The sequence below is a fragment of the Cyprinus carpio genome, unplaced genomic scaffold, assembly GCF_018340385.1.
Source record: "Cyprinus carpio isolate SPL01 unplaced genomic scaffold, ASM1834038v1 S000006635, whole genome shotgun sequence".
Taxonomy (NCBI): Eukaryota; Metazoa; Chordata; class Actinopteri; order Cypriniformes; family Cyprinidae; genus Cyprinus; species Cyprinus carpio.
Window position 1 is genome coordinate 65,919 of NW_024879264.1, and position 27,007 is coordinate 92,925.

General features: G+C 38.0%; 1 protein-coding gene, 1 long non-coding RNA gene and 1 pseudogene across 3 annotated transcripts; 2 read left to right on the forward strand and 1 right to left on the reverse strand.

Annotated features, from left to right (window-relative positions):
- The first annotated feature begins 1,560 nt into the window (after window positions 1–1,560).
- Window positions 1,561–8,548, forward strand: LOC109061736 (H-2 class II histocompatibility antigen, I-E beta chain-like). Of its 2 annotated transcripts, none has more exons than XM_042755096.1 (5): window positions 1,561–1,633; window positions 6,646–6,918; window positions 7,359–7,640; window positions 7,726–7,839; window positions 7,950–8,548. In XM_042755096.1, exons 1-5 carry the CDS (start codon window positions 1,576–1,578, stop codon window positions 7,970–7,972), a joined length of 750 nt encoding a protein of 249 aa, XP_042611030.1. In that variant the 5' UTR covers window positions 1,561–1,575; the 3' UTR covers window positions 7,973–8,548. The 2 variants fall into 2 exon arrangements, with proteins under 2 accessions (XP_042611030.1, XP_018934379.2); XM_019078834.2 differs by lacking the exon at window positions 1,561–1,633 and adding an exon at window positions 6,245–6,363.
- An 8,341-nt stretch (window positions 8,549–16,889) lies between these two features.
- LOC109061738 lies at window positions 16,890–18,703 on the reverse strand. Its single transcript, XR_006159644.1, has 4 exons — window positions 18,671–18,703; window positions 18,030–18,081; window positions 17,456–17,519; window positions 16,890–17,057 (listed from the first exon to the last, which is right to left on the reverse strand). It is a non-coding gene; the product is annotated as an uncharacterized LOC109061738 (long non-coding RNA).
- A 302-nt stretch (window positions 18,704–19,005) lies between these two features.
- The window catches only part of LOC122144299, a 139,619-nt pseudogene continuing 131,617 nt past the window's right edge, over window positions 19,006–27,007 (forward strand).

The window sequence follows — 27,007 nt, forward strand, 5'->3', positions numbered from 1 at the left end:
ACAGTCAAACTTTGAGGAAATCATTGATAATAGTTCTGTGAAGTCCTGGACAGTGGCTGGAGAGTATTTTGAAGGCCTGCAAATAATTATAAATAAAATGACACATGCTTGCATTGATAGTCATCTTTAAATAGAGCAGCTACATCTCCACCTCTCCTAACAACTCTGCACACACTCATAAAAGTAAAGTTAGGAAGGGCAGCTTCATTGAGGACTTGCACTACAGATGTCTTCTAGCCACGTTTCTTTTAGAAACATAAAATCCAGGTTGTTTGTGGTTATTAAGTCATTGACCATAAGTGATTTATTTTTATGTGAGCAGATGTTTAAAATGCAAACTTAACAGCATTACTTGTCCTCACAGCAATCTTAGTTTGATGCTTAATAGGCAGCAGATTAGATGGGTTTGCCATACCATTTGAGAAGGTTTAGACTTTCTGTCATGTAATAAAACAGAGAGAAATAGAGAAAGCTACACACTCTAAAAAATCCTGGGTTATTTTTTTAACCCAAATGCTGGGTTGAGCCTTTTGGATCCTTTTTTTGGGTTATTTTTTCAGTGTTTGGGTAGTTTTTGTGTTACCCAGCTCCTGGGTCAAATGTAACAACCCAATGTTTGCTTGCTCTGTAAACATTTGTGAATGTTGCTGCTATCATAGCGGAGACCCAAAATGTCACTTAAAAAAAAGCTGATATGAGTTGTTTTTTGTTCACTTACAGCAGTTGGAGAAGGGTGTGTTTTGGCAGCAGCTGGAGAGCTCTCGCTGGAGAAGGGGGCAGCCGTTTTTTAATTGATATCTAGGGGGCTTGCAGAAATAAAATGGGAGCGTTTGATTCAAACATTTAAATAATTTCATTTTGGTTTGTGTCACAGTAACAGCTCCTCTGATTAGTAAAGATGACATTAAAGTGCATGTTTATGTATTAATTTGATGTGTAGATCCTCTGGCTATTCCATGCTTACAGTGAATGCTGTACACTATGGAAATGGTGAACACTCAAATACATACCATGTATAGTAGCCTACAAACTGGAGAAACAATAAGAGTAATATTGTTTATCTGCGCCAGAGAGACATTCTAGCAGAGGGTTTCATTATTGCAAGTTTGCATGACTGCAAAGTTGTTTATGCTATAAAATAAAAACAACAATAATAGCAGTTTGTTATACTGCATCATTATTTGTAAAAAAAGTAACTTAGTGAAAAAGATTTAAAACTATTTTTTTAAATGACTGTCAGTGTAAGAGCAATGCCAAGTTAGTAATGTTACCAATGTTTAAAATAACATTTTTAGGGTTTAAAAGCTCCTTTGTCTCCTCTGCTCCTTTCTGCAAACAAAAAATGGTTTGTTTCTGCACTTTTGTTTTTACACTTGCAGACTGAAGGAATCAAAACATCAGATAAGATTAGAGAGCTGCCTGACAGGTGAATGAGGAAAAACCTTTTCTTCCTCCTAGATACATCAATGTCACTGTGTGGGTGGAACTCTGAGTGGATGATACAAAAACTAATACTTGCTTTTCTAATTTCTGTTAAGTATTTTTCTGATGTTTGTTCGACTCTCATCAATCAAGATGGAGCTGTACATAACAATTCTTACTTTAACCATTGTTCTCTCAACTGATGCTGAAAGTAAGTTTTAGTTTTTAATCACTTGCATTGGATTATAGTTAAAATTATTATATGTTTTAATCAGACTGAAATTATGTTGAAATTATTTGTTAAACAGGGTAATGATTTATTGAACATAATACACAGACTGTTACTGTTACTGGTTACAAACAAACACAAACCTGTGTAGGTTTTGCTACCAATACATTAAAACTAAAACCTCCACTGGTTTTGGAAAAAGGATGGATAGATATTCACTATGTGAATATTGATTCACCATTTGCTATGTGAATATTGCATTGAAAGCACTTCCTCCATACTGTATATTTTAAAATCATCTCAGAGTTCTACAGGAACCAACAAGCCATGAAATCAGGGTGGCATATAAAACAAAAGAGCATATATAATACAAAATAAAAGACGTGAGTAGCTTCACGGATCATATGAAAAAATACCTTTAATTTGTAAAATATCTTTACAAAGTAATGTAAAAAAAAAAAAAAAAAAAAAAAACTGGAACAGCTGCTATTACAGTACGTCTAAGCTATAGCAAATTATTATTTGTCCTCAAGTGTCTAAGAAATAAATGTTTATATCACTGCTCTTAATTTTTTACTTTTATATTCACAAATTACATTTGTGAAATTACCTAAACCTATGTTTGACTCAGTTACAAGCCCAAGCACCAAGGCAGACTAGACATTACAGTATATCCAAAAACACAACACAACAAAACTAAATAAACAAACTCAAACAATTTAAATCAAATTCATACCTTTTTCAAAGATCCAAAAATAATGCTAATGCGAACCCTTCACATGGTTTTGGAATTAGGAGGCTTGTATTGCGATTCATAAGAAATTAGTCCCATACTCAATATTATTTTAAGGACAAAAACCTGAAAAAGTGGAATAAGTGGATTTTATTATGCTCATTGTATTTCAGTTGTACATGAATATGTCGGAATTCATGGATGCTCTGAGACAGATGGAGAGGATATGCATGGACTTGATGAAGAGGAGATGTGGCATGCTGACTTCAATCAGAAGAGAGGAGTAGTAACATTGCCTGATTTTGCAAATCCTTTGGAATTTCCTAATTTTTATGAAACAAGTGTTATTGAAATGACAGGATGCAAAAGTGATGTAGCATTTTTGACTAAAGTTTTCAAGAGCCCACCACCAGAAATGGGTAAGCCATGAAAATATACTGCTAAATTTTTCATATTACTGTATAACAGCGATATGTTAGGTACTATGAACTGTTTATAAAAAAATTAATAACAACAATAAATGACTACATAAATAAAAGGGCAACGTCCACACAATACCTGTTAATTAGTTAGCAATTTTTACTGACTTGTAACTCAATTCATTGCTTAAATATGCTTATTTATACTTTAATTCAAAACCAAATTCATGATTTATGTGATGATGCAACAAAACTAGAATATTTGTGATTCAAATTTGTTATTTTCAGTGGGAACATTACTGTAAGTGTTACCATAGTGTGAACTTGGTGGGAACAGAAATTAAATAAGATATATGCATCAGGTTTTGACTCAAAGGTAATAATACAGGTCCTTCTCAAAAAACTATATTGTGAAAAGGTTCATTATTTTCAAAATGTAATGATAAAAATTAAACTTTCATATTTTTAGATTCATTGCACACCAACTGAAATATTTTCAGGTCTTTTATTGTTTAATACTATGATTTTGGCATGTTGAAAACCAACAATTCCTATCTCAAAAAATTAGCATATTTCATGATATGTTTTATTCAACCTTCATAATTATGTTCAGAATCAATACTTGGTCGGGAATCCTTAAAGTGCTCAATGTTGGCATGGAGGCAATGTGGCACTGCTGAGGTTTATAGAGGATGCTTCGATGCAAGCCATCCATTTTCTCTTCACAATCCATCTATGGGGTTCTAAAGTTTGATGATGTAGAATACCATGGTCAGTAAACTCATGGGTTTTTGTGTCAGAACATTCTCATCTCCCATAAGCTGTCATGTGAAAATCTCCTGATAGCTGGCTTCTATCCTCCATCTCTCAGCATCCCCCCGACATGGACTGTGAATAATTTTGGCATTTTCCTAATGTGACAAAGGGCATAAGTTTAGGTACCTTCAACATCTTCTCCACTCTTAAGCCAATACCGTCCAAGGGCAGATGGTACCTTCAACATCTTCTCCACTCTTAAGTTTCTACTCCACACCTGCTGAAGGAGACATTTACAGCTTTCCTCAGGTCCGTAACCGTGAACCACATAGCCCTCCAATTTCTTTCTGTCAACCCTCTCGCTTTGAGGTGTCAATGTGGCCTTCTGGACAGGCAGTCAGGTCAGACCAAAATATTGGGTGAGTGTGAAAGCCTCAGGAATCTTTTGCAGGTTTTTTATTATTATCAAAATGATTAGGTTAATAGCTCGTTTAGAGATTTCAGCTCAAATTTGTTAAAAACAAATTTTCAACTGTTAAAACATTTTTTCACATGCATCTTCCAATTTCCTATGCATGTATTTATAAAACAATATGCATCATGAAAGGACCTGTTTAATTTATTTATTTACATTATGGAAAATATCCATTCGATGAACTTTTTCACAATATCTCTAATTCTACCTGTAAATGTGTTAAGTTGTATGATATTTATTGGAATTAATAAATAAAGTTTTGTGTGTTTCTAGATGCACCCCATACATCCATCTATTTCAAAGGATGATGTAGAGTGGGTGTTCATAACACCTCTCATCTGTCCATGTGACTGGCTTCTATCCTCCATCTACCCTGGAACTTTCTCACTCATTAAAGGATCCCCCAAGCATTGTTCCCATCAATTTTCTCTGAATCTAGTATTACTCTAAGACTCTTCTGGAACCTCTCCCACAAATTAAACAAAAAAAAAACAACTGACTATAAAGCAATGGAAATAAAAATTTTCAAACTGACTATAAAATTTTCTGACCAATATATACTCACATGGTTCAAAACTAACATATTTAAGTCACCATAAACACAAACAAAAAGAGCAAACTGCGCATCAGCATCATATACATTAAGTAATATACTCACATGGTTCAAAACTAACATATTTAAGTGTCTGTACAGTCAAAGAAAGCTTTCATGTGCTAATTACACAAACCTCATTAGACACTTTAAATTGGGCACTATGATACTGTTATATTGGGTCTTAAATGTTCACGGAAAATGTTTCCTTTTCCATAAAACCACCATCTAAAAAACATATAATATAAAGATGAACATAAAGAGAAGGCACTGTGTTAGTAAAGGATCCTGAGACTCTTATTCTGTTTTTTTTTTCCCTTATGTTTTGGTGAGCACACAACTTTGGGCCTGATTGCCTTGGCTGTGTGCTGTCCTGTTTGTTTTGTGTTTTAGTTTGGAGCTTTGAGTCTGGTTCCTCACATTTAAGTTTCGGTTAAGATGTCAGGATGCTCAAGCTCAAAATGTGAAGAGCAGTGGGATAGACCTATTGTTAGGAGTCTGTCATGCCTGTGATTTGCCTCCCTCCCTCCCTAAATTCCTGTTGATCCAATTTTGCAGCATTAAAGTTGTTCTTTATGAAAATCATTATTATGAGACCAGCTCTGATGAATGGAATGTAGGAGTACCAGAGATGATAAATAGATAAACTGCTGTGATATATGTATTATATATATATATATATATATATATATATATATATATATATATATATATATATATAAATTAAAGGTATTGAAATAATTTATAAGCATTATTATTATTGTTTCTGTTAGTAGCAGTAGTAGTAAGATTATTATAATGCAACATTTTCTTAAGAAGGGTCATTTGTTTTAAAGGTCCTGGAAAATTTACGTTCTAAAGGAAATATTAGGCTACTTGTACTTTTTGAAAAGACATCCATGTAGCCTACTGCAACTAACTGATGTATCCGAGTTCTTTCTTATCAACATATTTATCTGACATCTTGTTCTGCATCTCCCCATGCGCTTTTGTATGAGGAAGTATCACAAACTTAAATACCTGGTGCACAATAGCGTAGCAAGTCAACCCTGAGCCTTTTTTATTTAATGGGCCCAAAACAACAAGTGCAACAAAGAGCCATTTACGGATGTTCACTGCAGCATATCGGGAAAGTATTAAACACATTGCTTTGCAAAGGACAATTACAACTAATTAATTTCATCCGATAAATAGACTACATAATCTCTGTAAAGTAACAGGCCAGATCCAACACAAGAGTGTTAGTAATAGTCAAAAACTGTCTATTGATCAATTTACCTAATATATTTAATAAAATAATGTGCGTAAACCACAGTCAATGAATATTAATCTTATATCTTATTAATATTAATGCCAGAGATAATAAATGGATAAACTTTGTGTTTAGTATTGCTGTTGTATAATATGCTAGTTACCAACTGCTTACACATTAACGTCACAAAATATGAGTCTCTGTATATATATATATATATATAAAGTTAGTTTTATCTAAATTAGTTAGACTGTTAAATCCATAGTGTTTTCTTTTAAAATTAAAGCAGTACGCTGCATAGCAACATTTGACATTTACACCTGCAGTAACTGGTTGTAGAGTTATCTTGGACATCAATCGCATGAACATGAACAAAGCACTGGCAGCATTCAGCTTGGATTCAGAGTGAGTGAAAATGTCACTGCAAAAGCTCTTCAGCTGTCATCTCATATTAGCACTCTCTATATGTCTTGTAGCGGAAAGTGGTAAGTAAAATGAGAGGTATTGAAATAATAAATATCAACAATAATTGCATCATTATTGTTACTGTTACTTTTATTAGCAGTAGTAGTAAAATTATTATATTGCAACATTTTCTTAAGAAGGGTCATTCATTTTAAAGTTCCTGGTAATGGTCGTTCTAAAGGAAATATTACTTATACTTTTTTAAAAGACATCCATGTAGCCTACTGTAACTGACTTATGCATCCAAGTTCTTGTTAGTATATTTATCTGACAGATTTTTCTGCATCTTCATTCTTTTTCAGCTAATGTATATTACAGATACCGTATGTCAAGATGCATCTACAGCTCCTCTAACATCAGTGACATGGTGTATTTTGACAACTACTATTTCAATAAATATCTATTCATTCAGTTTGACAGCACTTTGGGGAGATTTGTGGGGTTTAATGAGTATGGAATGAAACTTGCAGAGTTCTGGAACAGTGGCCCTTTAGTGCATGAAGAAAGAGATATTGTGAACTGGTTCTGCAAAGGTAATGCTGAAATCTTTGACTCCAGTATCAGTGATAAATCAGGTAAGTGGCACAAGACTTTTCTTTCATTTTTGCTGTCAACATGTAGAGCAAATGCTAGTAACTAGAAAATAATAATTTAACATAATGTCTTAATATCACCAGAAATGGTAAGCACTAGAATTTCAAAATGTAAGAACTGAATTTGAAAAACTTATTGTGAATAAAGACAAAAAGATTTTTATACTGTACAAACTGTATTGTCTCCCTTAAACCTACCCATTACAGAAAACATTTACAAAAACATCACTTAGTATGATTTGTAAGCTGTTTTCCCTCATGGGGAACAACAGATGTCCCCACAAGGAGAATGATTTCAGATATTGCCATCTTTGTGGGGACATTTTGCCTGAACCACACACACACACACACACACACACACACACACACACACACGCAAACAACATGAAACTGTATTTAAGATGTTGCTCTTCTTGATTCAGTGAAACCAAATGTTAAGCTCAGTTCAGTGACGGGGGCTGGTGGCAGACATCCAGCTGTGTTGATGTGCAGCGCATATGAATTTTATCCTCCACACATCAAAGTGTCCTGGTTGAGAGATGGTAAACTGATGACCTCTGAAGTGACCTCCACTATGGAGATGGCTGATGGGGACTGGTTCTACCAGATTCACTCTGAGCTGGAGTACACCCCCAAATCTGGAGAGAAGATCTCCTGTATGGTGGAGCACGCCAGCTTCAGTAAACCCATGATCTATGACTGGGGTAAGACGAGACACTCAACAGCTGTCATATTATAACTGTGTTTGTGGTAAGCATACTTTGACATTTGATATGACATACTCCACAGATCCGTCTCTCCCTGAGTCTGAGAGGAATAAAATTGCTATTGGAGCATTTGGTCTGGTGCTGGGAATCATTATTGCAGCTGCTGGACTCATTTACTACAAGAAGAAATCAACAGGTCAGTGAATATGAAAATAATTCAGAATGATATTAATCTGTGTTCTGTATATCATCCCTGTACATGCATGTAACTTGACAATCTTTGTTTTGTTTTTGTTTTTTTGACAGGGAGGATCCTAGTACCTCAGTAATGATGGTAGATTTCTACTTAAACTCACTTGTTAAACTCAATCACTTGGTCAATAATTATGCATATTACAGGTCATCGTTGTGACCGCAAGGGGACTAATAATGAACAATTTATCTTTATGACATCCTTCATAATACCTCCTTTCATACACAAACCTAATTTTCACAATCATTTAGATATTGCTTCATTTCTAAAAGATAAGACAAGAAATATAAAGATATAAAAAGAAGAAATATAACATAAAATCTGCTACTTTCAGGGCTGTGTTTCCCAAAACAACTATGGCCGCAATTCTGTCGTTAACAATAGTTCAGTGAAACTTGCGACTATAATTAGCAAAAGATGCTTTTGGGAAATGCCTGGTACTGTATGAATGTCAGATCATATTTGAGTATAAGAACTTATTCAATGTGGACAATTATGTGAATGATGTGTAAAATATAATACATGAAATACTGAGTATATTTATTGTATTTGTACATAATAATGCAATTGGAACCAATGAGTCTGTTAATGTTGAAATGGATACTCATAAAATAAAAGTATTTGTTGCTATGGTGAATAAATGGCAATTAGAATATCTGATGAGCATATCTCATTCTTCTTTATTTTAAGAAAACTGGTTAGATGTGAATGTGTAAATTTGCATGTAATTGGTCTTATTGGAATTACATACTTCTATTAAGGAGACTGTCCCCTAATTTTACCCTAATAAGGCTCACTTCAGAAAGTGTTGAGAAATAACGTTGCTCTTCAAAAACATTTTAATGTTTTATTCAAATAAGTACAGATGATATTAGCTTGTAATGATTTATCTTTTATGATCAGTAATTTTTAGAATTGTAATAGGCATTAAAAACTTAGCGGGGATCCATTCTGATATTTTCTCTGATCTCAAAGGAAAAATACATAAAGAAGAAATAGCTATGATTAATGCACAGAAGTTAAAGGAAAGAGGAAGGGAGTAACTGTTGATTAGGGGTTACCTGCTAGAATAAAACTTTTTTTTTTTTTTCCCACTGAAATGCGTCTTCATCTCAAAATAATCATCTGTCAAAAATGCTATTTATTAAAAATGTTACATAAACATGTAAAAACTTTTTTTATTGCTGACAAATGTTCCGGAGTGCATCGTTAAGTTCATTAAACTGTCAAAGTTCCACAAAGGTCTGTTGTGGATTTTGTTTAATTTTTTGCTTAATTTTTGTTCCTAGGTCTGTAAGGTTACAACCAATTACCTCAGAGATCAGATGTGCTAAATCAGTATCCATATTTAAATCCAGACTCAAAACTCATCTGTTTAGTTGTGCTTTTACTGAATAAGCACTGTGCTACTGTACGTCCAAACTAAATGTATTGTATCTTATGTATCATCATGTTCTGTTCTTAACTGTTTTAATTCATTTTAAATAAATGTTTTAAAAATCATTTTAAAATGTAATTCCTTGCTTTTATTGTTGTGATTATTTTATTATTATTTTAATTTAAGTCGTCAACACATGAAGAGCATGTGGCATGAATTTTATTTGTCATGTAGGTGTCACATTAACAATGTCTAACGCAACTTCCTGTTAACTGACTTTGATTGCATTATTGTATTTTGACTTTTAATTCAGCCATTTTATGTTTATCACAAATTATGCATTGCAATCCTAAAAAGAAGTGATATGTGTATACTGTAGCTGAATTCAGTTACATGAGGCTGTCAGACTGCAGGACATTTAATAGTGTTTTGTGCGTACTTTCTATGTTTTTAAAAATGATTGGTATCATGTTGGAAAAATGCTTTGAATTAAAATTTCTTCATGTGAGGTTAGTTGGTCATGAAATTATACAACTGGATTTAAGAGCAGAGTTTACTTGCAATAACATATGCAAATTGACAATCCGGTTCAGACATGCATAACGGGACACATCTATAAAAACTGTTTCAGAAGCCTTAAATACACCTGGTACTGTATATTCACTGGTATACACCTGTTATAAATACACAAATGCACAAGTATATTCATGTACAAAATAAAGAATAATTAATTTTCAATTTAGTGCTAAGCACCGACTAAAATTAGCAAAATTCTTTTATGTGTCCTATTGAAAATTAAGTCTTACTTAAGGGTTGGCATTCTACATTCATCTGACCTGCTTCATTGTTTGGCGTGTTCCTTATTCCTTATTATGTTGATGATTTGAGATTGTAAAAATGTTAAGATCAGACCCAAACTATCAGAGGCTTTAATTGGTTTTCATTATTTGTGCACTCAGTTTTTTTTTTCTTAATGTCACTGGATTTAACTCTCTAAAGCACAGACACTGTTTGCTTGCCCCCCCCCCCATTTGAACATTATGAAGGTATATATATCATCATCAAGATCACAGTAACTTTCACATGATTAGAGGACCTTCCTTTTTCCCCGTGTGCTTTTGTATGAGGAAGTATCACAAACTTAAATACCTGGTGCACAATAGCGTAGCAAGTCAACCCTGAGCCTTTTTTATTTAATGGGCCCAAAACAACAAGTGCAACAAAGAGCCATTTACAGATGTTCACTGCAGCGTATCAGTAAAATACTAAACACATTGCTTTGCAAAGGCCGTTACAACTAATTATTTTCATCCAATAAAAAGACTACATAATCTCTGTAAAGTAACAGGCCAGATCAAACACAAGAGTGTTAGTAATAGTCAAAAACTGTCTATTGAGCAATTTACCTAATATATTTAATAAAACAATGAGTGTAAACCACTACACAATGTAAATCACAGTCAATGAATATTAATCACTGAATTTTAAAGGACATTATGAGGCTGCTTGGGAAATGCTGAGCGAGCTTTGCGCCATACAGCCAATGAAGTGAATGATGTCATAGCTTTATGGATGCGGGTTCCTATATCTGCCTGGGCCCATGTGCACATACAGTACATACCCTGCACACCCAGATGCCACTGCTGGTGCAGGTTTGGCTGTATTCACTACAGTAATGGATTTTTTTTTTTTATGTCAAAACTTGTTTAACATGATTGTTGTAAACATACAAACAGGTTCTTTTACAGGGGCCCTAAAGCCTGAAAACATGAGGAAGTTTTGGTGGAACTATGGGGAAGTTTTGATTAAAAAAAACAAACAAAACTTTTGATAAAATTTGATAACTTCCCATGTAAATGTACGAAGGTATGAAGTATGTAAGTGTATGAAATGTACTGGGGTCTCATTTATAAACATTGCGTACGCACAAAATGGGCATAGAAACACACGTACACAATTTTCCACACTCATATCATGATTTATACAAAATAAACTTGGCGTAAATATGTACGCACCGTACACTGTAAACCCTAATAAGTTGAGACTACTCAAATGATTTGAGGAAAGTGATTCCCTCAGTTTAATTGAGTAATGGGAAATTGACAACTCAGTTTAATTGAGTTCACCTAATGTGGTCTTCTCATTCAATTAACTTATTTAAGTACAGATAACATAAAAGGGAAACAGACTAAACTCAAACGTTCCAGTTTATATATTGTTGTGTTTATTGGCTTTAATAAAATTATTAATCATTAAAACAATTTTTTTTCAACAACTTTATTTGGGTTACACTACATCAGGGGTCTCCAACCCTGCTCCTGGAGAGCTACTGTCCTGCAGATTTCAGCTCCAACCTCAATCAAACACACCAGAACCAGCTAATCAAGGTGTTCAGGGCTACTTGATAATTACAGACAGGTGTGTTGGAGCAGGGTTGGAACTGAAGTCTGCAGGACAGTAGCTCTCCAGGAGCAGGGTTGGAGATCCCTGCACTACATAGATGAATTTCAATGATGTATACTGACTTAACTGCATTATGACATTTAATAAAACAAATGGAATATCAGAACAATTAAAAGCACACTGAACAACAACTGACATGTTTCTCACCTTAATGTATTTAACAGAAACAATGCTTTTATAAGAGTAAACTCATATTATTAAGTCACATTTTCAAAAGAAACATTTTAACAGTCACCAAAATGTGAATCTGTATGGGGCATAGAAATTCGCAGAGTATTTGTGAATGGTAGTAGCTTTTCAAAGTGTGCAAAAAAAAGAAAAGTTCCTCTTCAGGAACTCGAGCTGCGTCGAATACTTTGGGGAACGCGTCTAGCGTGAGCGACTCTGAATTTCGTGTGTAATCAGTCCAGTGGAAGAGCGTGACGTCACGGGCGGGGTGACGTAAGCGACAAGGAAGCTATAAAAGCACGTGCTGCGCAGCTGGCGTTAGCTTCGCGTCTTCAGCAAGCGCTCTGTGTGTGAATGTCCTCAGTTTGTCTTGTGAGTCTTATTTACTGTTGTCTGTCCAGTAGAGCTCCAAGTCATGTCTAAGAGCAAGGCGAAAACAAAGCATTGTTGTGTGTTCCTCCCTGCCCGCGATATATAACGAGTGGGGATACACACAGCTTGTGCGTGGTCTGCCTGGGTTCGAAGCACGCTGAGTCAGCTCTCGAGGGGGCCGACTTTCCCGCACTGCGAGAGAATGTCGGTGCGGCTGCTTCGTTCCCGGAGGGCTCTCTTCGAGGAGGGAGCCTTCGCCAGCATTCCCCGCGGTGCCGGCCCCGCTTCTGCTGAGGCAGAACGGCAGCTGCACTCGTGGGGTTCGCAAGTGGATCTGGCAGAGTGAATGGAGACGGGCCAGTCCCTATCTCCTTCCACTTCTGCCAGATCCGGCACCCAATCCCTAGAGTCGGAAGCACGCTCAGCGGTTCCTTCCACCCAGGGAGAGGGATCGACACTCCCGCCTCTCTTCCTCCGAGGAGGTTGAGAGCTCTTAGAGGTGGTGTCATTCGGCACCCCACTCGCCGCGGTATGAGGAGCTCTTAGAGGTGGTGACTCGCATGGTGGCCAAATTAAGCATCGATTGGCCCGCCGAGAAAACAACTGAACCACAGAAAAGCAAGCTCGATAAACGCTTTCTGCGGGCGAGTCAACCACCTCCTAGCCGGGGCCTTCCGTTTTTTCCCGATCTGCACGAAGAGATCGATAGATCGTGGAAACGCCCGTTTTCAGCCCGCCTCTACATCCCCTCGTCAGATTACTACGGCAATGTAGTGGGGATGGGAGAGCACGGCTACAGAGCGATGCCTCGGGTGGAACAGACGCTCGCGAGCTATCTGTCTCCCGGTACTGCATCATCCCTGAAGGCCCTGCCGTTGCCCTCCAAGCCGCTCAGAACAACATCGGCTTTGGTGGGCAAAGGGTATGCGGCAGCAGGTCAGGCTGGTGCGTGTCTGCACACCATGGCGGTGTTACAGGCGTACCAAGCCGACCTGCTTAAAGAGTTAGACGAGGGAGAGGAGATCAAGTCCCATGACATTTCAGAGTTAAGAAGGACCGCTGATCTCTCCCTCCGCGCCACCAAAGAGACTGCCCGAGCGATTGGGCAGTCCATGGCAGCTATGGTGGCCGCGGAGAGACACTTATGGCTGACCCTGTCCAAAATGGCCTTATGGACGCCCCAATCCAGCCTTCTGGCCTGTTCGGCGACGCAGTCAGCACTGTCATCGACAGGTTTCAGGAGGCCTGCAAACAGGCAGCGGCATTCCATAAGTTCCTCCCTCATCGCTCTCTCGGGGCATCTGGGCGGGAGGTGCCCCAGCCACACCCTAGCTCCTCATACCGCGAGGCCCAAAAACAGAGCGCTCTCGGCCGAGGTCTTCGAAGCCCAAACAAGATCTAAGGGCAGTCATCGAAGCTAAGAAGTCCTCGGCCAAGAAGCCCTGACGCCAGAAGCCCAGGGCTTCAGAGGGCAACCTCTGCTGGGGTAGAGCGGTGTACACCGCAGTACACAGTGCCCGTCTCGCCTCAGCGCCCTCTGGTGGCTGATCTGCCAACCCTGCCAGTGTTCCAGGGCGCAGCGGTCCCCAGCGAGCATCGTTCTCAGTATCTTCCGCCCGTGAGCGTAGCGGGGCTGAGACGCTCGCCGCCCCTGCGGGGGCCTCTTACACCAGAGGTCAGTCTCGAGAGACTGATTCCCTTAGTAGATTATTTGGCAGCGTGGAAACTACTGCCAAATGTATCTCAATGGGTCCTGCACACAGAAAAAAAAGGCTACCGTATTCAGTTCGGCTCTGCACCACCGATGTTCAACGGGGTTACTCCGATGATAGTCGGCCCCGAGCAGGGTCTGGTTATGGAACAGGAAATGAAAACCCTATTAGAGAAGGAGGCCATCGAGGTGGTCCCTCCTCAAGACAGGGAATCCGGGTTTTACAGCCGGTATTTCATAGTTCCAAAGAAGGATGGGGGGTTGCGTCCAATCATAGACCTGCGGGTCTTAAATCGATCAGTTATGAGATTGAAGTTCAAAATGCTCATGATCAAGCATGTTGTAGCTCAGATCAGGTCCGAGAACTGGTTTGTCACAATAGATCTCAAAGATGCATACTTCCACATATCCATCCTTCCACAACACAGGAAGTTTCTGAGGTTCGCTTTCGGGGGCGAAGCCTACCAATATCGAGTACTTCCCTTCGGCCTTGCACTCTCACCCCGCACGTTCACAAAATGTGTAGATGTGGCTCTGGTCCCTCTGTGCATGCAGGGCATCCGCATTCTCAACTATATCGACGATTGGTTGATTTTAGCTCAGTCGGAGCAGATTGCGGCTCGGCATCGAGATGTCGTTCTCGCACATATGGGGGAGCTGGGTTTGAGACTGAACGCCAAAAAGAGTGTACTTTCTCCAGTTCAGAGAACCACCTATCTAGGCATAGTATGGGATTCGACCGCGATGCAGGCATGATTGTCCCCTGCTCGTATCGAGTCGATCCTCATCTGACTCGAGAGAGTCAAAGAAGGCCAGTCACTCACTGCCAAACAATTTCAGAGATTTTTGGGTCTGATGGCAGCTGCATCCAACGTGATACCTCTTGGCCTGCTGTACATGAGACCCCTACAGTGGTGGCTCAAGACCAAGGGATTTTCCCCGAGGGGCAATCCACTTCGAACTATCAAGGTCACGCGGCGCTGCCTCCGTGCCTTAGACATGTGGAAGAAACCTTGGTTCTTGAATCAGGGCCCGGTGCTGGGAGCTCATGATCGCCGTGTAACACTAGCGACGGATGCATCCCTAACTGGTTGGGGTGTGGTCATGAGTGGCCACCCTGCCCGTGGTCTGTGGAGCGGTCGCCATCTGACATGGCATATCAATTGTCTAGAAATGCTAGCAGTTTGTCATGCACTGAAGCACTTCCTCCCAGACCTAAGGGGTCACCATGTGTTGGTGCGCACCGACAAAACCTCTGGGACTGGACGCTATGGTACAGACCTGGCCGAGGCTTCGTCTGTACGCCTTTCCCCCTATTTCTCTGCTCCCGGGAGTTCTGGCGAGAGTACGCCGGGACAGGGTCCGTCTGTTATTAGTAGCCCCGTTCTGGCCGGGCCGAGTATGGTTCGCAGATTTGGTCTCGCTCCTCGACGGCTCTCCGTGGGAGATACCGATCAGGACAGACCTACTTTCACAGGCGCAGGGCACAATAATTCACCCTCACCCGGAGTTGTGGAAGCTGTGGGTGTGGCCCCCGAGGGGGCACAACTATTAGCATCTGGTCTCTCAACCAAGGTTGTTGAGACCCTCCTCCAATCCAGAGCTCCCTCAACGAGGAAACTGTACGCCCTGAAGCTCATGGTGCAGAGAACACCAGCTAGACCCAGCAAACTACCCAGTTGGTACAGTTCTGGAGTTCCTACAGGCCAGGATCTCTGCAGGGTTGACCCACTCCACGTTGAAGGTCTACGTGGCGGCCATTGCGGCCTACCACGCCCTTCTCGATGGTCAGTCTTTGGGAAGACACCCCTTAGTTACACGTTTCCTCCGTGGTGCGCTAAGGCTGAGACCTCCAGTACGGTCCCGTATTCCCCCGTGGTACTTGGTTGTGGTGTTAGAGGCGTTGTGCAAACCTCCGTTTGAGCCTATTCAAAATATTTCAGACAGACATCTGACGCTTAAAACCGCCTTTCTGTTGGCCATTACCTCTCTGAGGAGAGTAGGAGATTTGCAGGCCCTCTCATTGGCTCCTACCTATCTTGATTTTGCACCTGGCATGACCAAAGTGTTCATATACCCTCGAGCGGGATATGTTCCTAAGGTGCCCTCTATCACACCACAACCTGTAGTGCTGCAGGCCTTCTCTCCTCCTCCCTTTCGGGAGCCCGACCAAGAGAAGCTAAATTGTATGTGTCCAGTTCGAGCACTGGACGCATACGTCCACAGAGCTGCCCTGTGGAGAAAAACAGACCAATTGCTTGTATGCTACAGTCCCCCCAAGAGGGGTTCTCCTGCTTCTAAGCAGACTATTAGTCATTGGATATTCGAGGCTATCAACGCCACCTATGAGTCCTCTGGTCTTCCCCCGCTCCTGGGAGCCAAGGCTCACTCTACTCGGGGTATGGCGGTCTCGAAGGCCTTCTTAGCAGGTGTATCCATGCTGGACATCTGCAACGCTGCGGGGTGGTCCACGCTCTCTACTTTTGCAAAATTTTATGGCTTAGACATGCCAGTCACTCCAGGCGCTTCTGTCCTCTCGTCCTAAGCTGTGCTCTTCGGATACACACTAGGCAGGGGTTTGGTAGTCTGCCAGCGTTGGTACTCGTTCCCCAGTTGATTCGACGCAGCTCGAGTTCCTGAAGAGGAACGTCTCTAGGTTACGTATGTAACCCTAGTTCCTTAAGAGAACAAGACGCTGCGTCTCGGAGCCATACCCCCAGCACCCCTGCCGGCGCTTGCTGGTACTCGAAGCTAACGCCAACAGATTCACACTCGCTCACGCTAGAAACCTGGTCGCTTACGTCACCCCGCCCGTGACGTCACACTCTTCCATTGGACTGATTACACATGATATTCAGAGTCGCTCACGCTAGAAACGTTCCCCAAAGCGTTCGACGCAGCGCCTCGTTCCCTCGAGGAACTAGAGTTACATACGTAACCTAGAGACGTTTTTTACTTTTTAACCAGATAGGTTTGTCAAAGACTGTATTTTAGGATGCAGGTCTTTCTGCCCCATGGAAAGTAGAATACATTGAACACATCAAGGATCATGCTGCGATCATTGGACATCTAGAGAAGAACAATAAATATCAACAAATTAAAATTGATTCACATGCATCTAAACTCACATACATTTCAAAAGGTGCAAAATAAAGGAATATTTCACCCAAAAATGAAAATTTGCTTTTAATTTACTCACCCTCAAGCCATCCAAATGTAGGTGACTTTTCTTCTTCAGTTCAACACTAAAGATTTTTTAGCTTAAACTGTGGTGCTTTGTGATTCATATAATGCAAGTCAACGGCTACATGAACTATGAGTCAAAAAAAAAAAAAAAAAAAAAAAACCCATACACAGGAAAAACGAATTTAATATTGTGGCTCCTGATGATACATTGAGGCCTTATGAAGCGAAGTGAGTAAATTAACAGCAAACTTTCGTTTAGGTTAACTATCCCTTTAACCTACCAGCATACTTCATTGAGTCTCTCTTCCCGCCTGCTTCAGGATGACCGCCTTTCTGCTGGTCCTGCTGTCGGAGGAAAACAGGAAATTTAACACCACTCCGATGTTCTTACAGGGAGTTAGTATCTCAAATGTGTTTATACCTTGGAAATAGGGCTGTGTGATATAGCCCCAAAAACATTATAGAATTTTCATATCAGTCGATATTGATAAATGCCATGATAAATGTCAAATCTTTATTTCTTTGAAGTTTAGTGGCAGAGCTTTTGCTCCTGGGTGAAAGTTGTGAAAAGTAGAAACCAGACAGATAATTATGGTTTTATTATAGACTATTCTATTCAAATGCAATACAAATAACAAGATATAAATCTAGCTTTTTTTTGTGCCTACGTACACTTTTAGGATGAAATCTACGGAGAGTTTTATGAATAAGACCCCTGGCTTCTTTATAATAGTTATATAAAAAAAATGATTAATCTTTAATCTGATTAAGTCTTTTGAAGTTTTCTGAACTTTGTGACAGGAATCCACATACTTCAACAGTACCACACAGAAATAACATTTCTGTAATACAGACCAGTGGTGTAGATTTCATATGAAGACTTCTGGGAGGGAAACACGTCAGACATCTAAAAACATACAAAAGACTACAATCAAGATGCAGATATGACATTTTTTCCCCTTAATAACATTTTTAATGAAGACCATACAGTTCTTGAATATTCTGGAATCACATAATGAATTAGGGTTAATTAATTTGACCTGAATCAACAAGTTTCTGTTAATAAAGTAATTGGAAACAAGCAGTTTCACTGAGACATGTAGATGCTAGATTAATTTCTCTTGACATTAGATCAATAATATATTCCTTCTCTCCATATGTCTCACTATTCTTATCTATAAAAAAAAGAAACGCAAACTGAAGAATTTGAGTAAAACACACAATAGTCTCCATCTCAAAACATATGACTTCTGATAAAAGAAACAAACGCAAAAAATGTGTTTTCAAACATGACCACGAGAGGTCACTGTCATTCCACAACCAAAATTCACTCACTCACTTTGATGACAGATTTGGTGATTTAAGTTAAACTTTCTGGTGTTTTGTACGTGTACGATTTCAGAGGTACACTACAAATTTGCCATGTAATAAAATATGAATAACACAAGCATATTTAATCTCTTTCTGCGTTGAGCAGTAAATCTCGTGACTCTCACCGCCCGTCTCGTGTTTATTTCACTGTTAGCGGTAACACAACAACATGCTCGAGCTGCTGAGGATCCACAGCTCGCGATGAGTGACGGCTGGACAGATGAATGTGGTGTTTCACGCTGCCACAACACTCTGCATGGACGAGACCACGACAGGACGCATGAAGTCAAGGACAGTTATCAGAAAGAGAAAACTGAGGTTACCTTTACCTCTCTTTATTATAATTAAAATCTAAACCTTAACTTAAATAAAAACAACAAAAACAAAATTAAATCTAAATAAAGATAAACACACCAACCTGAACCTTTACTAACATTAACATTTAGCACACTTGCACACTTACACTTACTGTTCCAGTTTGAATTAATGATTGAGAAGCACGCAGAGGAGCGCGTGCACAGGTGAAGGATCCACAGGTAAAACAGCATCACGATGCTGACGGAACAAATGCGCTGCTAGTCTCTCCTGTTTAGGATTCAGAGACGTCAAAAAAACGTTAATGGGACATATCATAGAGAACACCTGTGGCCAAAATGAGCGTCTATTCTCACCTGTGGCGGATTCTGCAGATATTCTTGGCAACGATAATCACGGCTGTCACACAAGGTATGTGGATTTCTTAAAGCCTAAAAGTTGGAAGAGCTGATTCATCATGTTTTGGTCATTGTGTATAGTGTATAAGTATATTTAGGACCAGGGTAAGAGGTTTGTAATACCTGAAAATGACTGTGCAGAAAGACTGAAAAACATATTTAAATAGAGTTTAAAATAAATAAATAAATAAATAAACAAACGTATTTGATAGGTTTAATGACCTGTTATCTTTAATAAAATTAACATACCATAAAAAAGTTAATGGTTTTAAACACACTAAATGTCTAAATTTTTGCCTAAACTTCTCAAAGGTCAAAACTTTCTTATTTCACTAGACAGTATCCAGCTATTAAAGAACAATTTCATCATTTCGACATAATCGGTTGGACTGATAATTAAATTTATCGTAATAAAACCTTTCCCCCCATGCATCTTACTTAAATTTATGGGAAGAATTCATCGTACACCTTTTTTGAGAGGGGTCATTTGTGGCTCACTTGGTGCCCTAGGCAAGATACTTCATATCCAAAGGAAAAGCAGTACTTTTATTTAAGATGTTACTCATGTCCAATATAAATTTGCATGCAAAACACAACTGAACTTGACAATGCATAATGTATTGTCATTGATATCCTGATAGTAACTCGTTTTGTGTTCCACAGATGATCTGCGGAAAGTGACTCATTTGTTGCAACGGGTCAAATTTATATAGGAATGTGTGATTTCTTCTGCAGCATTGGCATAGCACACATAATAATGATAAACATCAATCTAAAAAACATGAATCTATAATATACTTATCTGTAATTTAAATACCTTTGTTTTCAAGACCTTAACATTCCGGATAAAGGCATGATGAAAATTAAATCCGTATAAAACTGATTTTTCAAAGAGGTTCCATTGGGAGTTTTATTGGCATTATTGGATACAAAACTATTCCCTGCCAATCTTCAAAGGTCTTTGCTCACTTCTCATTCTTCAGTTTCCCATGTCTCTCATTTGTCTCAATTACTTCTATTTTTTTGCGTTGACTGCATGTTTCTCAAGGCATGGTCTGGATAGGATTAGCGTTCATCCTGTCCCAGAAACAGTGTTTCTACAGCTTCACTCATTCATAGAGGCTGAGACATCTGTGCTGTGTGTGTCCTCTATCTTCAGTGGTGTTTTAAGACATTTTAAAATCACTTTTGTGTTTTTGTGCACAAAAACATATATATGTATATGATATCATGCAAGTAAGAGTTGTACTGTTAGTTAAATATATGCTTTTATACAAGCTCTAAGTTCATATTGAGTAACTTAAATTTCAGACAATTGAGTAAGTTTATATATGTATCAAGCACTCTCGGAAATCCTCTCGGGCAATCAAATTTTATGATATGTATTACGTGAGTACTGGTTTGTTCAACTCACTATCAGTCATATTGTTGAGCAGTGCAATAGCTTCACTTAAATGCATTCAGTGCCGAATATTATATGTTTGTTTTAAAAGTTCAAGCAGTCAAACCATGCATAATGATTACTGATGGTGGAAAAGAGAGAAAGGGGGGATAGATATCACAAGCTTTGCCTCCATTCATTATAGACCCAGTATGATGTTGTGCTAAATGTTCATAGTTACCCAAGCACAAAACAATGAAAATATCTTCTTTTTTGAGCCATATTTCTTTGGGATGTAACAGGTTAGGCTGATATCAGATTACTTTATATGTGCCATATGGTCATATGCAGCCATGTTTTACATTAATTTTAATATTGTCTATTGAGATTTCTTCAACCCCATCAGATCTCCATTTCAAGTCTTTGTCAGTAGGATGCCCTTAAATCACCTACTTAGGATTTAATGTGGTGACATTTGGCATTAAGGATGTATTATAAAGGTTAGTGCAGACTTACAAGGTAGTGAGCAAGCTTGCTTGAATATATTAATGCAGTATGATCACAGAAAGGATCTGCTATATACTAACAGCTGTCATAATATTATATTTATGTCATCAGTATGAAATTCATCCAGCATCAAGGACCCAACTGGTCAGTGTGAATGGACTTTGCTCTTTGCAGGTTTACTTAAAGAAGTCTGAGGTATATTGGAAGAAGAGATGCAACTGTTGATGTGTCTCAAGAGGATGCACATCTGTGCTGTCAGCTAAACTGTTTGTAGTCTTTTCACTGTATTCTCACAGAATGGTGACTTTTTCAGTGTTTTCAAAACTACTCTAGAGTCCCCCCCCCAGAAAATTATTTTCACATTTCAAGTTCGTCCAGACCACCAGTACAGTGAAACTAAATGCAATTTATAAAATACTATCAACTAATCTTTTATAGTTATAGTTTTTACTTATATAATAATCATGAATTTCAAGGACATTTTTTGTTGCAAATTTGGTATTGTGTTGATTTCAGATGTAAACTATGGCTCCTGAAGCAAAACCAGCCCAGTAGCCCTGATCTAGTACATCAGTAACACCAGTTTATTATATTAAATATGTATTTTCAAGTGGTTTGTCTGATGTTTTAAATCAAAATAGTATTATTTATGTTTGCTCGATCTCTCTCTCTATCTCTCTCTCTCTCTCTCTCTCTCTCTCTCTCTCTCTCTCTCTCTCTCTCCCTCTCTCTCTCTATGGCAGTGACAACCTTTTGTTCCTGCCATAGTCATGCTATTCATCGCTTTATATGAATAGATATTTTTTAATGCTCTCAGGTTACGGTCCATATATACATTAAACATGCACAGTAAACGTTTGAGCATTTCAGTATCTAAACACACATTAAACATACTGAGCATTTATCTCAGTGTTCAGCACGCATCCTTAACACTGTTTCCCTAGAGTGTGGCTAGCAGGCTTATTAGCCCATCATACCTACGGATTTAGAACTGAATCCAGCCAGATGTTATCGATGTCATCTGCTGAAATGAAGGGTAAATAGAATGGATGCTGACCTGTTGGCCTGCACAACTAGTAACGCTAATGCATCCAGTCCTGCTGATGGCTAGCACAGAGACCCTTACGTGAACTCTGCTCTCCAACCAAATGTGCAAAATTACAAAATGTCTCACATATTTAAAACATATTTAAAAGGCAAACCGCTCACCACAAAGACACATAAATAAGAATTATATAACTCATCTGATTAGATATTTAGACATTTCTTTACAGATGAATGAAGATTTAAACATTTATACACAAAAACAGACTTTGCTCTTTCTCAAGTAACACCACAGAGAAAAATTTTCTTGACTTTATTTCTTATGTGGGACATGAAAAAAGTCTCAGGGGTCACCACCCCCAATCCCCCCCTCCCCATGCGAGTTTCATTGTTGTGTTGAGCACCATGCTCAAAAACAGATGAAACTTTCTTCAAAATGTCTTTTTTATGTTTTGCAGAAGAAAGTGGTCACATACTTTTTCCTGCACTGTGAATGTTTAATTGTGTTGTTTATATTGTTACTTGAATACCAATCAACAGGAGTTTTTCATGATCCTAGTAGAATATTGAATTGATATTGTGGGGTGGGGTGGGTTAAAGTACCGAGCTTTGGATGCAATATATTAAATTTACATTTTTTTTTTTCATCTTAATAAAATGCAATATTTCCATATGTGGTTATGAGACCAGGAAATTGTTAATGCTATCTCTAGTTCATACTTGTATATATAAACTTTGAAGTAATTGGTGTAAATTTAATTACAGTAGTGACCATATATTTTCTCATAATGTACTGTAATATTACCGTATGAGTACTGCCAAGTTTTTTATTAAGTTTAAACATTTTTTAAAAACAATCCAGTTGTGGTACTGTAGTCCATGTTTTTTTACCACCCCAATCCCATCAGGGCTTGCAAAATTTCAAAATCAGTGGTAGTCCTTCGGGGAGACATTCTTCAGATTTTGGTAGCCCAAAATGAATTTAAGTAGCCCGAATAATAATAATAATAAAGACATCGACTGAACTTCACTGCGGACAAAATCAGCATGATTAAAAAACTTCAGTGATTTTTTTTTCTTCAAATAACAAGTCAATAGAGTAGGGGTGCAACGGATCACAAAACCCACGGCTCGAATAATACTGCATTATCATATCAGATTTTTGAGTAACAGATCAGATAGTTTTGCAGATGAGCAAAAAAATGGTTCTTTATTATTTAAATAACAGAATACGTCTTTGATACCACAGCAAAAACTAGTTGCATACTGTATAAGGATGTAACGATTCACTCAGCTCACAATGCGATACTATTCACGAAGCTGATTTCACAATTTTCTCACAATTTTTCTTTTTAACAAAATGAGATTTAAGACAAATTATAAATGAAAAGACATCCTTTTATTATTTGTCCAACAAAATGCTGCACATTTCTTTCTGAAATTTAAATGTCAAATAATAAAACTAACTTGAATTTTTTTTAACAAATCCCAAATCAAATAATAAAATAAAATAAATCTCTTCATATAAACAAACTAAGGCTTTGGCTGTGCTTTTTTCATTTACAATCAGAGGCAACCACTGCATTTTAATCACGATCCAAACAAAGATGCTAAATACATTTTATTAAATTGTAATTAGATTTCGAAATCTGAAGTAAAAACAGAATGGTCTGATTTTAGCTTTGTGAATGGGACGCAAATGTCACTCTCTGACAGCAGGTGGCACTAATGGAACAGCGAGTATTTTAATAGACTACTGCTCCTTTAAGACCGAATGCACGGATCCAATACAATGATGCACTTGAGATTTCTTTCACCAGTTTACATTCACTTAAGACATAATCGACTGTGTTTACGAGCATACTACAATAAACATTAAATATTACATATTTCTATGTGTTCATTAATAAACAAAGAAACAGCAAAACACGAAAGAGGAATCAATTCTGTGTACACGCATTGTCTGAAACGCGGCTCTCTGTGCGCTCTTTGAATGAGTGCGCGCAGCTCCGAATGTGCGTGAATGGTTTAAAACACTTGAATGTTTAAATCAGCAAGACTTAGAAACACGTGCAAAAGATCAACTATGATCTGTTTTACCCCTACAAGCTAGTGAACAACGCAAATCAAGGAAGGAATTTGGTAGCCCGAATGGAAAGCACAATTGCCCGGGATGTCGGGGCTAGCGATTTTGAGAGCCCTGCCCATAAAAATCACAATATCTCATGAGCACAATATTCTTATTAATAGTTAAACATTTTCTTTTTAAAAGTACAAATTACAAATCTTGACCTCTTGGATGCACTATAGCTGAAAAAAGGGCATCACCACTGTGCCCTGGGGACTTTGTATCATGGCAAAACATACACATACTGAAAAGCAAAACAGGCCTTACAAAAAAATAAACAAAATAAAATAATACATTAGAAATTAGTTTGTGTTGCTGTGTTAAATTTCAGTAATTTTTCCAGTCAAATTTGACAAGCTCTCTGATGAGAAACACCATTGAGTGGGGGTGTGGGCATGGGGGGGGGGGGGGGGGGGTGGGGGGGGGGGTGCTTCAGGCTGATGCTTTTTCTTTGCACCCTGTTTCCAGAATTCCATCTGGTGCTGTATGCACTTTGATGTTAATAAAAATGTTATATAGGTTACTACATCTGAACACACCTACAAGGAAGGAACATAATTAGTTGATAATCAATCACATTAAAATCATTAAAGCTCCCCCTGGTTTTTTTTTTTTTTTTTACAATGCATTCTCATTCAGTAGAGCTAAGTGCTAGAATGCTGAAATAATGGGTTTGATTCTCAGGCTATGGATAACTCAATAAAATGTGTGCTTTAAATGCATAAATGTAATAAATGCATAAATGTAAATGCAATGTAAAAAAAAAAAAAAAAAAAAAAAATATTTTGGGTTACCTAATTCTGCATTTCTGCAGAACTTGCTATATTAACATATTGCTAGCCCGTTCCTCTCTTTAAAAAGTCAAGCGTTCTGTTAGATAGTGGGGAACAGCTGCCAGTGGCTAATTTGTTTAATTTAGTACTTGATGGAAGCTCACCTGTTGTTAGCACTGCTTCAATGGCAATCACAAGAAAAGACTCTAACAGACATGACCACAAGACCACAAACTTGCAAATAAAATACAAAAGATGTACTTAACCGCGGCGTTTCCTAACTCAGTTTTCTTCAGTATTTCATGTTAGCGCGCTGTTTTATGTTACGTCCGTCACTGAATTTAGGGACCATCTCTAAAGTTACATACGACATTGGTGTCCACGTTTCTAACTTAAATAGCATTTGAAAAGAATTACCTTATTTGTGATAAAGGGGCAGTGTAGAAAAGTTATTATGCTTCTCTGTTTTCAACTAGTTAACTTCGGCTATAACTGACTATAACTTAACTTACCAGTTGATGTTATCATTGATTCTATGGCATTCACAAGAAGAGGCTCCAAAATACACCTCCGACATTGCAGATGACATTCAAACTACAAACTTTAAAAATAACAAACAAAAGAAATACTTGAAAATACTGTTTTCAATCTCCACTTCAGCAGTGTTGCCTAATGCACTTTACCTCAGTATTTCACATTAGTTCACTGTTAAGGTTAAGTAACGACTCGCCAGATTAGCTAACTCACATTAAAGGGAGGCGGAACATACAAACGTGTTTTCTCGGTTTAACTAAAGTTAATTTCGACTAATATAGCTGACCTTAACTTACTCACCAGTCAATGTTATCACCATTTATGGCGGCATTCCGGCCAACAGTCAGAAAAAAGGCTCCAACTCCCGACATGAAAAAATGACACGATGAATAGTGTTAGTTTGCTGTTAACAAGTGAAAATCTTAAAATATCTTAAGCTTTGCATAAAATAGAAATCATATACAAACCCTTTTTGTCAAGTTAACAGTACATAATTTCTCTTTTGTCTTTTTACTGCCACTTCCATCAAACAGTAAAAAAAAAAAAAAAAAGACCATATATTTTCTCATAATGCTTTGCTGTTTACAGTAAAATAGGGTAAAATTGAATTACAGTAGTGACCATATATTTTCTCATAATGCTTTGCTGTTTACAGTAAAATAGGGTAAACCCATTTCACAGTATCTTACTGTACATATTACAGTAAAATACTGTTCAAATTACAAAAATCAGTTACAGTGTATGACAAAGATTTGACAGTTCTTGTCTGCCACTTATTTGTTATTGAAATATTGTGAAAGAAAATGCTCCCTTTGACAATCCTCATCATACCATCTGGTCTTCATGCAGTGCAGTTTATTTAATTTTTTTAACCATACCTTTATTGAGATAAATATGAAAGATAAAGAAAACCACAGTGCATTTTATGTTATGTGCAGCCCAGTCTCGCAGTGGAAACACAACTGAAAAAACCATTACATCTAGCACATGATTTATAAATTCATGACTGCTATAAGAATAAAAGAATCTTATTTCATATACTTTATAAAGTCACACTAAGTATACATTAAAGATAATTTACTGTACATTATTTATATTTTACTGAATGAGCTCAGCTGTGTGAATAACATTTCAACAAAAAATGTGGAAAAATGAATATATGTTCAGGTCAAATGCTTAATTAGAAGAAACAGTCAATGGTGTAGGCAGAGCCATGATACACACATGCATTTCTAAGTGTGATAAGGCAGTGTTGTGTGACTTTGGCATGTTGGGAGATTTAAATTGGGAGATTCAAAATATTTTCATGCCAGACATGTTGCCATGATACACACATGCATTTCTAAGTGTGATAATGTCTGATCTAAGTGTTATAAAGTGTA